The sequence below is a fragment of the Phoxinus phoxinus genome (genome assembly GCF_949152265.1).
Source record: "Phoxinus phoxinus genome assembly, chromosome: 3".
Taxonomy (NCBI): domain Eukaryota; kingdom Metazoa; phylum Chordata; class Actinopteri; order Cypriniformes; family Leuciscidae; genus Phoxinus; species Phoxinus phoxinus.
In genome coordinates this window covers 16,503,731-16,517,120 of record NC_136878.1, presented here as the reverse complement: position 1 = coordinate 16,517,120, position 13,390 = coordinate 16,503,731, and the positions used below count along the sequence as shown (strand labels likewise).

Genomic DNA, 13,390 nt, shown 5'->3' with positions numbered 1-13,390 from the left:
TTAACTTGAGGGGGGTGAAAAAGAGTACTAAAAGAGAGGGGCCACAAACTGATTAATGCTGCCCAACAACTTCATTTATTTAAAAAATATATATATATATATTGACTCTTCTGTGCCTCTTGATAATATGGGCATGCGTGTAACTGAATTCAAGACTTAAAAATTATTTGGTTTGTATTGTCCATCTATCCTGTGTTAACTGAATCTAATGTATAATGTGAAATGCCAAAGCAGAAGAACAAATATTTGTCAATATGTTCCATTAAATTATATATTAAAATGTTTATTTTGCAAATCTGTGCCATATTGCACCTGTTTGTTCACCTTTCACAAAGGCCATGTGCTACTAGTCCATGAACACTGAATAGTACACCTTTAAGAGTAAGTTATTGAATTTGTTCAGGCACAGGTCAATATACATGTCAATGATATGGCAGAGACTGTCACTCTAAATGTATTTAATCATTTTTATATATATCCTCTGAGATTTTTCCCTGCAGCGAAAAGCTGGAGGGTTTAAGGACTGTACTGTGAAGAAAAATACTTTTGAAAAACGTAATTACAGCCACAAGCTACCTGAGAGATAGCCTATGTCTGTGAGCATGCTGTGTGTGTACGCCTGAAAAAAAAAAAGGATTTTTCATTATGTATTGTCATAAGAAGTGAACAGCAAGTAGCCTACTTCTGAGGATTAAAGCTATTGTGACGCGGGGCACAACCTAATGCTTTTTGACTTTCTCCATTTTTGTAAACCTACTTTGGGTTCAGAGTATTTATTTTTTCCCACATTAATTTCCCTCATGTCTAGTACAATTATGTGGTTTTGTTTCATTAATACAGCGTATACTTTTTTCTTGATTTACCCTGAAAGATTGGAAGTGAAATGTAACAACATCCCCCAGGTGGGGTATGTTGTAACATGCGAGGGGTACATTGTAACACGACCCTATTACAGCTCAAAATGTAATCTGTTCTAATAAAAAAAAATAAAAAAAATGTATATATATGTAGGCTATATATATTGACTATGCTGTATAGCTGTAACTTGCGGTGTGTTTGTTGTCAAACTAAAAAAACAAAAAAATTATATAAAAAAAACATTATTTTATATGAAAAACTTAATTGTATTTTATTGAAAAAATATTTTAATATTTATTGTAGGCTATAATTATTTATTTATTTTTTAGTTTGACAACACACACACCACAAGTTACAGCTATACAGCATAGTTCAAAACATATTAATAATTTATTTCTGAACATTGACTCTCAGTCTTTATTCGCCTTCTAATAGGGGCACTTTATTGATTGTAATGCAGTGTTACAACATGCCCCACCTGCACAACAGAAGTGACCTTCTGCTGGTCAGATCAGCATTAAACAACCATCTCAACTTTTTAATAACAGATTGGAGATTAAAATAATATCAGATTTGTCTCATTTTATATAAAAACCAAACACAGAGATGAAAAATAAACATAAGTAAAAAAAAAAATGTTTTTGCTATGGTTAAATAAATGTTCGGTGAAATTCGCATTTTTTTCTGTAGGCTATGTGTTGATATGGCAACTAGTAAATATAAGTTTCATCATGCTAGAATGTGTGGAAGTATTTAAAACAAGTGTTGTTAACTTGTTAACTAACTAACCCCGCGTTATATTGCCCCGCTCTCCCCTACTTGCGTTGGCATGTTTAAGAAGCTTATTTCTTCAATCTAGACTGCCTAAATCTTTTCTAAAAAAGATATTATCTGTCAACTGGCTGACATGGGCTTGTAAAGTCAATGAATGTGTCAAGATATATGAAGGGAGTCGGAGTCTCGTTTATACGGTTTACATGGAAAGTATGTGATCTGTCCGTCTTTAATTCTGTGCTGGCCCTTTAAAAGGTTTGTTTAGCATATTTGGCAGGGCGGAAGTTATTATTGGGATAAGAGTTACACCTTACAGCGGCTGATGTGTTTTTCAAAACAATTCAGAGGAATCGACAGCCAAGTTGAATACTTGATGGAAGCGCTTATTATGTATTCGGGCGGGTCTTAAAAACAGTCTTCTGTGTCTCTAAGAACAAAGGTTCATTGAGCCTTAGCGGCATCGGCTAACATATGAATGCACGGAATCAGGATAGCTGAACTCAATTAATGCTGTCACCATGCCGTCTTACGAAGAATTGAGAAAAACCAATCACTTCTATTATTTCGTTAAGTTCTCTCTAAATGTCTATTCAATGCTATTCTCGGTAAGTGTGCGTTTAAACTGAAAGATGTTCTACTAACGTTAGCATTTCTTTGTTTCTCCCTCACCTCAATAACACACACACTTGCCCTGAATGAGTACGCTCATGTGTTTGTGTTGAAAGTACAGTAGGCTATAGGTAACGTTAGTCGTACTAACTTTGACCATGTACCGGGTAATTTTGGGATACATAATAGCCTCACTTCTTTAAAATTTCTCAGTTGAGATTTGTGGCTTAGTAAAGGAAATCTACATGCGCTGCTGGCAGATTTAAAGGCGCAAGACGCTGTTATTGTTGCTGTGAATGTATCACGCGGTATAGATTTTTTTTGATTTTTTTTATGGTTCTTGTAAATTATTGGTGGCTGTAATAGTATTGAAACAATATACACTTGCACATAATCAATTTCTTTGCTTTCTTGTCCTATCGAGTCTAAAGGCTAGGCTATAGCCTAACTTATATCGTTCTGGATAGAAATATCCATAGATAAGATAGATAGATAGACATTTCTATTAGGGAAAATTATTGGAAAAATTGTTTATTGAGCATTTTTGTGACTAAAATATCTGATATTTAATGACCGACACTGAATATTAAACTTATTCTGCCCATAGAAATAATCATCTATTTTTTTAACGTAAAGTGATAGTACTGGCAAACATGCATATATAACAGAGTTTGTTCATTTTAAAATATAATTAAATAAATAAACTATTTAAAAAAATTTAATAAAAAATGTAAATTATACATCATTACATACGGTATTAAAGAGATGGCACCCTATAAGAGAGAGTGCTGTTAAAGGGTTAAATGTCTGGGATCCCTTCTCTAAGTTTTTTTTTTAGTCTATTTATCCCTCTTATTTTAAGATTTTTTTTAAAGAGTTAATTAAAATATTTATCCATCCTTTATAATGTGCATTGTAAATATTTTGATGCCTACATTTACTTTTATTTGAATGTTTTTGTATTATATTTTGATTTTTTTTTATAGCAAAATAATTATTGGACTATTATCGGAAATAATTATAAATTTTGTGCATCCCTAAAATCTACATATTTCTTTGTTTTGATATTTTAGGTCTCAGGTCTGTAAGTTATTTGTTGCTTCTCAAGAATTGGCAATACTTTGCTTAATAACCAGCAACCATTAAGATTTATTTATTGAATTCAACAATGAACACAGTATTCTTCTTGACTAACTAGCCAGAGTGTTCTGTCTTCTCACAGGAAATGCAATAAGTCATTGCCTTATGGGAGTATCTTTACTATTAGCGAACATGATGATACAAGCAGAAAAGCCTCTCTGGATACTCTTCAATTTCTCTCTCTCCCTTTCTTTACTCTTAAGCTTGGCTTGCAGCCTTTACACTTGCACGTCACTAAAACACCATCATCTATCAATTAACTGAAAATAATTGAAGATGTCAGGAATCTGAAATTGACAGATGATTAATCAGCCAAACAAGACTTATTAAATTAACCCTCTAGAAAGAACAGTCAGGGAAGAAAATTAAAAATGGAGTGGTTTCGGTTAGCGTGCTTTGTACTAATGTAGTCTTTTGTTAGGATACAAATTGATATTACGGCTGCTACATCAATCTTCTTTATGATTTGCGTCACTCCATTGACATTGTTAGTGCATTTTAGCTAAGCACTCTGAGAATTACATCTGCATTTTAGGGAATAATGTGAGGAACGCAAATGATACAGTACATTTTTGGATTTTACATCAGATGACTTATCTGCATGACTTGGTTGTGCATTGAAACATTGATTTTTACTTCTTTGTTACACGTCTAATCGAATAATGTAAACGTAATGATGTGGAATTATGTAAGCTGATGTGACTTGTACAGATGTTTTACCATACCAACCACTGCCCTTGTTCCCCTCAGTTGCTCGGTCTGTGCGTGCTCTGTATTGGAGTGTATGCAGAAGTGGAGAGACAGAAGAATCGCACCCTGGAGGGGGTGTTTTTGGCTCCTGCTGTGGTTCTCATACTGCTGGGTCTCGTCATGTTTACTGTGTCTGTTATTGGGATGGTGGGATCTCTCAGGGACAACAAGACTCTGCTGCACATGGTGAGTGTTGCTTGTCTGAACATATCTATGTGTGCCAAGCTTTTACCGTTTTACTGGTGTTATTTTTGGTTGTGACTTTAAAGGATAGTTCACCCCAAAATGAAAATTCTGTCATCATTACTCACTCTCACGTCTTTCCAAACCATAAGACTTTTGTTTGACTTTGGAACACAAATGAAGACATTTTAAATGAAATCTAAGAGGTTTCTGAAAGTCTGTTCACCCAAAACTCTGATGCTTCAAAACGTTCATAAAGAGATGGTAAAATAAATCCATATGAAGAGACATGATCGCTTCATTGAAAAATATCTTCAATTGTGTTCCAAAGATGAACAGATGTCTTAGAATGACTGGTGACTTTTATTTTGGATTTCCTAACCCTTTAAATAAACCTCTCCATGCAGTTCCTGTGTGTCCTGTGTGTTTTGCTGGCTCTCCAGGCTCTTGCCCTCATCATTGCCCTGATCTTTGAAAAGACGGTAAGACATTGAGAGCAGAGAGAATGTTGTTTTACGGTACACGGTTTGTTGTTAACGAGTCCAAATCTTCTCTGTCTTTAGACAATTAAATTATTTCAGAAAAGTATACGTGAGGGAATCAAGCACTACTATGATGACCTGGACTTCAAGAACATACTGGACTACGTGCAAGAGAAGGTTGTTTACTTCACTGTTTTATTACTATAAGTGTATTATACACCCACCCTAATATGGTCTACAATACATCAAGTCAGCCATAAATAATGTCTTTCTAATCTTTCTAGCAGACACGCATAGTTTGTGTCAATTAAAATCCCTTTCATCCCCGTAATCTCACAAAAATGACAGTTTTCTCATAGCAGATGTCAGTACACATTCACCTGTATCATAAATGGTCAAAACTTTTGAATGGTTCTGTAATCCAGCTTTACACACATTTTAATATGGCATTTAAAAAAAAAAAAATAGTACTTTTATTCAGGAAGGACACATTAAGTTGATCAAAATCTATTCATCAAATAACCATAAGACTTTTTTAAAATCCGTATTCAAAAAAATTAAGCAACACAACTGTTTTTAACTTTGGTAATAATGTTTTTGGAGATACCAATCAGCATATTAGAAGGTAAAAGAGTGATGTGTGAAGGCCATACTAAGAATTTGTACTCTGCATTTAACCCATCCAAGTTAGTGCACACACATTAAGAAGAAAACTATCCCTCAAAATTATAAATAAAATGTCCTTTTATAATGACTCTCTTGGTTTGTCTTTTCAGTTTTCTTGTTGTGGGGGAGATGAGTACAAGGATTGGGAAGTAAACCAGTACCACTTCTGCAATGGCACGGGTCCTTTGGCCTGCGGCGTTCCATACACCTGCTGCATCCGTCAAAGTGTTAGTCATTCCATGTTCTTCTTTCAGTCATGATACATTAATCATGCATATGTCGCCCCTGCACGCGGCAGTCTGAAGAGAAAAGCTTGTGCCATAGGGTGTTTTTCATGATTTTTCCTGGTAATCTTTTCTTCTCTGAAGAGAATGTACTTTTTTCGTGCAGCGGAATCAGTCTGACCCACAAGTCTGTGAGAGTAGGGAGCTGATTTCTGAGCTTTTTTCTGGTGGGTGAGAGAGCTTTCTAGTAAATGCTGTTCTCCATGTGTCAGTGGAGAGTGCATCATGATGGAGAGGATTTAATTTGCCTGCCCCCCCCCCTCTCTTTCTCTCTCTCTCTCTCTCTCTCTCTCTCTCTCTCTCTCTCTCTCTCTCTCTCTCTCTCTCTCTCTCTCTCTCTCTCTCTCTCTCTCTCTCGGAGTTAATGAATGTTGATTGGGCACTAATGCACTGTTCTCCTTTCGGTACGACAGTTTACTATGCAGTGAGCGAGCACAGGCCTTTTCAAGCTAATGAAACATAATCAAGACTTCTTACGAATATTCTTTACATCCCGTCTTATTTTTTTTCCATTCTCATCCTAGGTAATTCATATATATTTACCCTTATGTGAGACAGAATTTTATCTTCCATTTAACCTCAGATCATAAATCTATGATATTTCACTTCAGATGTTTCCCTTATCAGGTATAATCCTAATGGCACAAATTGGCACAAGAAATTTAGTAAATAAAGACCCTTCAGTAAATGAACCATAGCAAGGTGCAGATGTTCAGGAATCTGCTGATTTCTGTAGCGTTGTTTGCTGAGGTTTTGAGGGGGAAAAAATTATTGTGCTCTTATTGGTTGCTGAAAGCATAATCAGATTGTCCAGAATATTTATGGCATAATAGACCTAAAAAATGTGTAAATCTGTGGAACTGACTTTCTTCACCCTGTACCCTTATTAACGAAGCCCCGGTGGTGTTCTCCATTTATTTCAAACCACATTATCTTATATGGCATCTGGTTGCTGTTGCCGACCCGTTTTGAGAAACAGAGGTGAAGTGTCACATGGTACGGAATGTATGAGAGGAATTGGGCCGTGCTTTTGGGAGCAGGCAGGTTTACAGTCTATTTGGAATTTGATTAGATGGGCTCCCTGTTCATCAGTCCTATTACAGATTCCATCACTGCAGTGACCCTCTGCTTTAATGGTTACATCAACGATGATTATAAGTGTGTGCTGAAATTCCATAATGAATATGAAATTCATTTTAAGGGTCAAAGGTCATCAGATCACAAAATATAAAGTTTGCCAATACTCTTCTGCGCCAACAACAGTGTCACGCTGACCAAATGCCACTTCTCACTTGAGAAGGTTTTCAATAACTTAATATGAAAGTTACTAAATAGTCCTGTGTGGTTTTTTTATTTTTTTTTATCAGGTCGGAGAAGTTGTGAACACACTTTGTGGCTACAAAACTCTAAATCAGCAGGTAAGTGGAGCTCTCGGGGGTCTCATTTTAAGTCTGCATTCTTGGAATGGCCTGCAACCAGCCATCACTGACTGATTTTAAATGACTTGCGCCATTTTACATAATACTCACTCTGATGCATTTGGAGAGAATCATTTGCTGGACCTTGACGCGTGAAATGATCTTTAAAGGAGAAGCTGGGACAGGAAAACAAAAACCTTCGATAGCCATTTCAAAACCAAAGCAAATCACATCCAAGCAACACATCAGAGCCATTACTAGCACCACCTCCATTATGCCATTATGGACTTTAGTTGTGATTATTTAAATCTAGTTTCTGTCATAAAATCAGAGCATTACCTGCCGCCTGTACTGAATTTGTTTCTTTCTCTCCTCTGTATTACAGCGTGAAGCTTTAGATGGCATAATTCATGTGCGTGGCTGCATACATGCTGTGAACCTGTGGATGGGAGACAACATTGGCGCTACTATTGGAATTTGCTGTGCAGTTGGACTGCCACAGGTTTAGCAAACATCTTTCCCTTCTTGTGCTTCCTGTTTAGCTATTACTTATCTTATCCTGAAATTGATGTATCTCTTTTCCTTTTGCACTTTTTATTTCCCCTGCCATTCCACATTTCCATTTTGATTGCCTACTACCTATTCTGTTTGACTCTTCCCTCATTAGAAACTCCTCTTCCAAACAATAAATTATAGAAAAAGGGCATCTGCACTGACCAATGCAAATACCAAAAAGAGGGGTGCATGACTTGGAGAAGCTGGTGCGCAGTCTTGCTAATTTTGGCAAACTTGACAAATTTATTTTCTAAAATAGCCAGCTTGCTGTCTCTCTCTCTCTTTCTGTCTCATCTTGCTCCTTGCTGAGCTGAGGGAAGAGATCACATTAAATGCAGCCACATATCTGTGCTGCCACATTCCTCCATTTATGCATTAATCCTCAAATTAGAGCAGAGGGAAAGACCATTTATACAAATATGATGGAATGTGACAAAACACCTGCCTGGTAAATTACGGTATGGCTGCATTAGTGATCTGCTTCTAAATGTGCACAGTAAACTGTATATTGTATCATATTTTTAATAAAAAATACCTCAAATTAAAGATATAAATGTATCACTATACATGGACAAGGTGGTTTGTGGTTTGATCGAAATAATTAAAAGTATAGACAGAGTTTTTACTCTACCATCCAGGATCGGTGTCAGTAGGATTTTTTTTTTGAAAGAAGTCTCATGTTCACCAAGATTGCATTTATATGATAAAAAAGTAAAAAAAAAAACTATTTTAATTTAAAATAACATTGTTTTATATTTTAATAAGTTTAAGTAGCCTTTACTTCAGTCTTCAGTGTCACGTGATCCTTCAGAAATCATTCTAATATACTGATCTGCTGCTCAAGAAACATTTCGTATCATTATCACAGCTGGAAACATTTTTGTGGAAACCGTGATATATTTTTTTCAGGATTCTTTGATGAATAGGCAGATCAAAAGAACAGCATTTAGAAATTGTAGAAATATAAATCTTTTGTAACATTATAAAAGTATTTTGATCAACTTAATGTGTCCTTGCTGAATAGAAGTTTTTTTTTTTTTTTTTTACTGATTACTAACTAATTAATAATAATAAAAAAAACTTTTTTTGCATTCATCAACATGCAGTAACATACTTGGGGTGTCACCAACTGTCTGTTTCATCTGCAGATAAGGTAATCCATTTTTTTAGTAATCCTTCAAAAAACACTTTGTTTCTTTCAGCTTCTTGGTATTCTCATGAGCTGTGTCTTCTGGAATCTTTTGGTGGAGATGAGCGAGTCTGGAGACATGGTGGACTTTAAATTCCTTGGTTTTGAGTACAGCGAACTGGACCTCTCGGGTGCTGGATGGTGTATGTGTCTACCTCGTGACGAAGGGTACCTGCCTGTACCTGTAGCAGAGCCTGACACCTGGACTCCAGACCCCATCCATTTTGACCAGCCCAAAATAGCCTTTAAACATTCCCAACTAAAGAGCCAAGGATTCGTGTCAGGTGTGGGAATGGATGAAGTGGACAATCGAGCTTAAGAACCACAAAGAAAAGAAAGTTGCATCTTAAGTATATTGTTTTTTTAAATTGTTATTTGTATATAAAAAGGTTTGCCCTTGCACTGTGTTAAGATAAAGTGAGTTAGTTGCACTACATGTTTGTAAAAATGTTTTTAGGCATGAAAAAAGGAGAGGTTTGGATAAAACATTTGGTAATTGAGGGAATCAAGGTAGGAGATATCCACAGGCTTGTATTATCAAAATGTTAAGAACATATCACTTCAAATGCTGTTTACATCTGTTATTTTTCACCATTTTAAGTAATTCTGTGTCTTATGGGATTAAGGGAGTTTGACTTTTTTTATTGGTCATATTGTCATTTAATAGTTAAGGTGCATAGAAAGGATTCTATTAATTAATTGTTGGCAATCATTTTTTAAAATGTTTTAAAAATAATTTATTATGTCCTTTAGGCCTATATTTCAATGAGTTCCAAGGAAATTGGTAGTTTTGGAATTCGTCAAAGATTATGACTGTTGTGACTAGCAGATGAAGCTGGGCATTCATCTCTAGTCTATGCATTGTTTCTAAAATGTTTTGTATTTTTAATTGTTTTTTTATTACACTTTTGTCCCAACTCTCAGAGAATAGAAGGAACATATTATGGATCTTCTTTTTCTTTAAAAAAAGCATGGTTTGTATAATGCAGACATTTTTCATTAACTGTAATAAGTACCAATGAAATTATTATTTATTAAAATGTTGCCTTAAGTACATCAGAAGCTTTCTTACCTCAGGCTATTCTGGAATAGCCACATTGATTTGCAGGTAATACATTTGTAGGTAGGTTTTTTTGTTGTGGAAAAAGGGAGTCCTGGCATTGTACTTGAAGTTTAATTTGTCTTGAAGTAAGGCTAGAATTTCATGTTTAGTTGTCATAAACTGCTGTTTTAAATGTGTAGCCCATGTTTTATCTTTCTTAGGTGTATAAAAAGATTGAAAAAAGTTTGGCTTGAAGGATGTCATAATTACGACTCTCTGCCATAAATGTACAAAACCCACCTTTTAGCTGTAGGTAGTCATTCTGAAATACCTCACGATCGCACCCCTTTGCTAATAGACATTTTGATGATTTTGTTAAAGTTGACTGCTGCGCTCCAGCTAATGTAGCTCTGGTTTTGTAGTAACATTAATGTGACTTTCAATAAAAATTAGCTTGAATCAACCTTTTAAATATGTCTCGCAGGTTATTTTGTTGAATAAAACACCAACGTCTCTTGAGCCTTGTAATGGTGTGATAAGTGGAGATGTGAAAACCTCTGAGGATGTGGGTTCTTGGAAACTGGTCACCTGAACCCTTGAACATCTAAGCAGTTTTCTAGTGCATAATCACACTTTCAAATTGTTCTGAAGAGATAATGTTGCATAATGATGATGGCCCAGTGGTTCTGTAAGACTATTGTATATATTTTTTTTTTTAAACTCTAATTGCATTTAAGGACACTGATGGCAACTTGGCATATTTTTGTATTGATTCTGCTTTCCGTGCATCATCATAACACATCAATTATATTAATTCCTGTGCAGAGCAATCTATCTTCAACCTCTATCCTATTATTTCCTCAATGCTCACGCCACTTTCCCCTTCATGGTGATGGCCATCAAAAGGCAGGATGTGGAATAATTATAGCTGGTGTCTCAATGGGAGGAAATTAACTGCACCGAAAATAACACTTCATGCTCTGAGCAGAGAACAAAATGCATCCACACTGGCGTAATTATGATAATAATAACAGTAATTAACAATTGTTGACTTGAGGGACGCTCAAGGATGGCTTCTCGGTTCTGTGAATGAGTGCATCAAAAGAAGATAAGGCAAGGAGATCAAGTGATGCACTAGATGAATAGTCAATGCTCAAGTAGATGTTCTTTCCCACTTGGGATCTAGAAAAGCTGATGGGGGGGGGGGGGGGGGGGGGGGGGGGGGAAGGGAGTAAAATCCAAACATTCAAGTTAAGAAGCTTAGAGAATCTGGTTATTTACTGCTTTGCTCTTAAACAGAGCCACTGCAGTAAGGGCAAAAACAGTGCCTTGCGAAAGTATTCATATTAATTTTTCATATTCATTAATTCATCTAATTCGTTTTTGTTGTTGCTGTTAAACTATTTTAAATAACTTTTTTTGCCATTAATTTTTTTTAGTCCATATACACCAAATCAAAAACAGATTTGAACATTTATTAAAAAGGAAAAACTGAAATGGATATTGCATAAGTATTTGTACCCTTAACTTAAGTACTTGGTTGAAGCACCTTTACAGCCTCAAGTCTTTTTGGGTATGATGCGACAAGCTTTGCACATCTGCATTTGGTGATTTTTCTGCCATTCTTCTCAGATCCTCTCAAGCTAAGTCAGGTTGTATGGGGACCGTCGGTGGACAGCCATTTTCAGGTTTCTCCAGAGATGTTCGATTGGGTTCAAGTTTGGGGTCTGGCTGGGCCAATCAATGACATTCACAGAGTTGTCCAAGCCACTCTTGCATTGTTTTGGGGTCTGTGTGCTGTGTGCTGTTGGAAGGTGAACCTTCTGCCCTGTCCAAGGTACTGAATGCTCTGGACTAGGTTTTCATTAAGGCTAACTCTATTTTTCCTATATCTTTCCTATGCCCTGAAGAGTCCCCTAGTCCCTGCCGCTGAAAATCCCCAAGAGCATGATGCTGCTACCACAACTTTACTGTTGGTATTGTGCAGGTGATGAAAGGTGCCTGCTTCCCTATTTGGAACTGAGGTACATCAGTCCATAGAATCTTGTTTCTCACAGTCTCAGAGACTCCTTTAGCGTTTTTTCTTTCTTTCTTTTTTTCCCCTGTGTCTTCACTGAGGACAGACTTCAGTCCACTCTGCCATAAAGCCCAGATAAGTGGTGTGTGGGCATTTACTCTGATATACATTTTCAGCTGTTAGACGTTTTATTGAGAGGTGTGTGCCTTGCTCTTTTCCAATCATACCCATTCAATTGAGTTTGCCACAGTTGAAGTGTAGTAACATCTCAAAGATGATCCAAACGAAACTGGAATGCTCCTATATTTTGTTACACAAACAAGGCTGAGATTAAGCTAGGATTAGGCATTATAGTTCAATTAGTATATTTAAGTAGCTTTTAAACGTGCCAAAAATACATTACTGGTGTGAATCTTGGTACAAAGCAATGACACTGTCATATTTTAAGATACAACAAAATTTGGAGTACGAATACGTTCCCAAGGCACTGTATATACAGAGGGAAAATATTGTTTTTCTCCCAAGATTTTGATGTGGTTCAAAATTGATTTAATTAGGCTTATTGGTGGATAGGAGTGACCTGAGTATAAATATTGTCCAACTCTGAAAGAGTAGTATACAGTATACAATACAGTATATTAAAGGCAGAAGCTGTTTGTTTGTGTCTAATCGAGAGGGAATATGGATCATTCCGGCTGCAGCTTAAAATGCTGTGTCTTTTTTATCTAAGTAATGAACCCAGCGCATCTATCTCTGAGGGGATTGTGAATCGCAGCGGCAAGGAGATAAGTGCAAGAAAGTAAAAACTACAATAGGGATTTTTTAAATAAGCAAAGAACAAATAAAACATTAAAAGGCTGCAGGACATTCTTGTATTGTCGTCAGTGAAATGACTAAGGTTTGTGATTGGCCCAGTGTGGTTGTAACAAATGCCCCTGTTGACTGCAGGTGATTTTGATCGTGTAACCGTCTAACATTGCCCATTTCACAGCTGGGCCGATGCCAGAACACTATGAACAGGTGCATTTCGTTCTGTAAAATGAGAAAAGGAAATGTTCTTCATAACACTAAACGATCTTCTTATCTGAATCTAACGAGCATTATTGTTTACATTAATTATAAAGCTAACAAGACAACATTCTTAGTATTATAGTACTAGTATTATTTATATATAAGATTGGCCCAGGTCAGCCTCAAACCTTGGTCTTTAGTGTCAACAGCTCTTCTGTTATCATCATGCTCCGTCCACTGTACTGTGCCACAGCTAAGCTTTGACTGGGAAAATCTTCTTCTTTTTTTAATTTTTTTTTTATATCAGACTAGCTAAATATTTCTCTTTAAGCAATAAACTTTATTTAAAAATTATCTATTGACTATCATGCAACAGTCACCACCACAAGAAGAACTTTGAATGTGCTCCTGA

General features: G+C 36.1%; 1 protein-coding gene across 1 annotated transcript; it reads left to right on the top strand.

Annotated features, from left to right (window-relative positions):
* The first annotated feature begins 1,889 nt into the window (after nucleotides 1–1,889).
* On the top strand, nucleotides 1,890–10,438 carry LOC306995390 (tetraspanin-15). The gene is made up of 8 exons (XM_079606963.1): nucleotides 1,890–2,237; nucleotides 4,132–4,317; nucleotides 4,722–4,796; nucleotides 4,878–4,973; nucleotides 5,573–5,689; nucleotides 7,114–7,164; nucleotides 7,550–7,666; nucleotides 8,922–10,438. The coding sequence occupies exons 1-8, from the start codon at nucleotides 2,151–2,153 to the stop codon at nucleotides 9,225–9,227; spliced, it is 1,035 nt and encodes a 344-aa protein (XP_079463089.1). The 5' UTR covers nucleotides 1,890–2,150; the 3' UTR covers nucleotides 9,228–10,438.
* The last annotated feature ends 2,952 nt before the right edge of the window (nucleotides 10,439–13,390 follow it).

What these genes read in the sequence shown, in the direction of transcription:
- LOC306995390 (XM_079606963.1), top strand. Translation starts at nt 2,151, where the DNA reads ATGCCGTCTTACGAAGAATTGAGAAAAACCAATCACTTCTATTATTTC. An exon ending in CCCTGATCTTTGAAAAGACG is followed by an intron (nt 4,797 to 4,877) that starts GTAAGACATTGA and finishes CTCTGTCTTTAG; the next exon opens with ACAATTAAATTATTTCAGAA. An exon ending in GTGCAGTTGGACTGCCACAG is followed by an intron (nt 7,667 to 8,921) that starts GTTTAGCAAACA and finishes TGTTTCTTTCAG; the next exon opens with CTTCTTGGTATTCTCATGAG.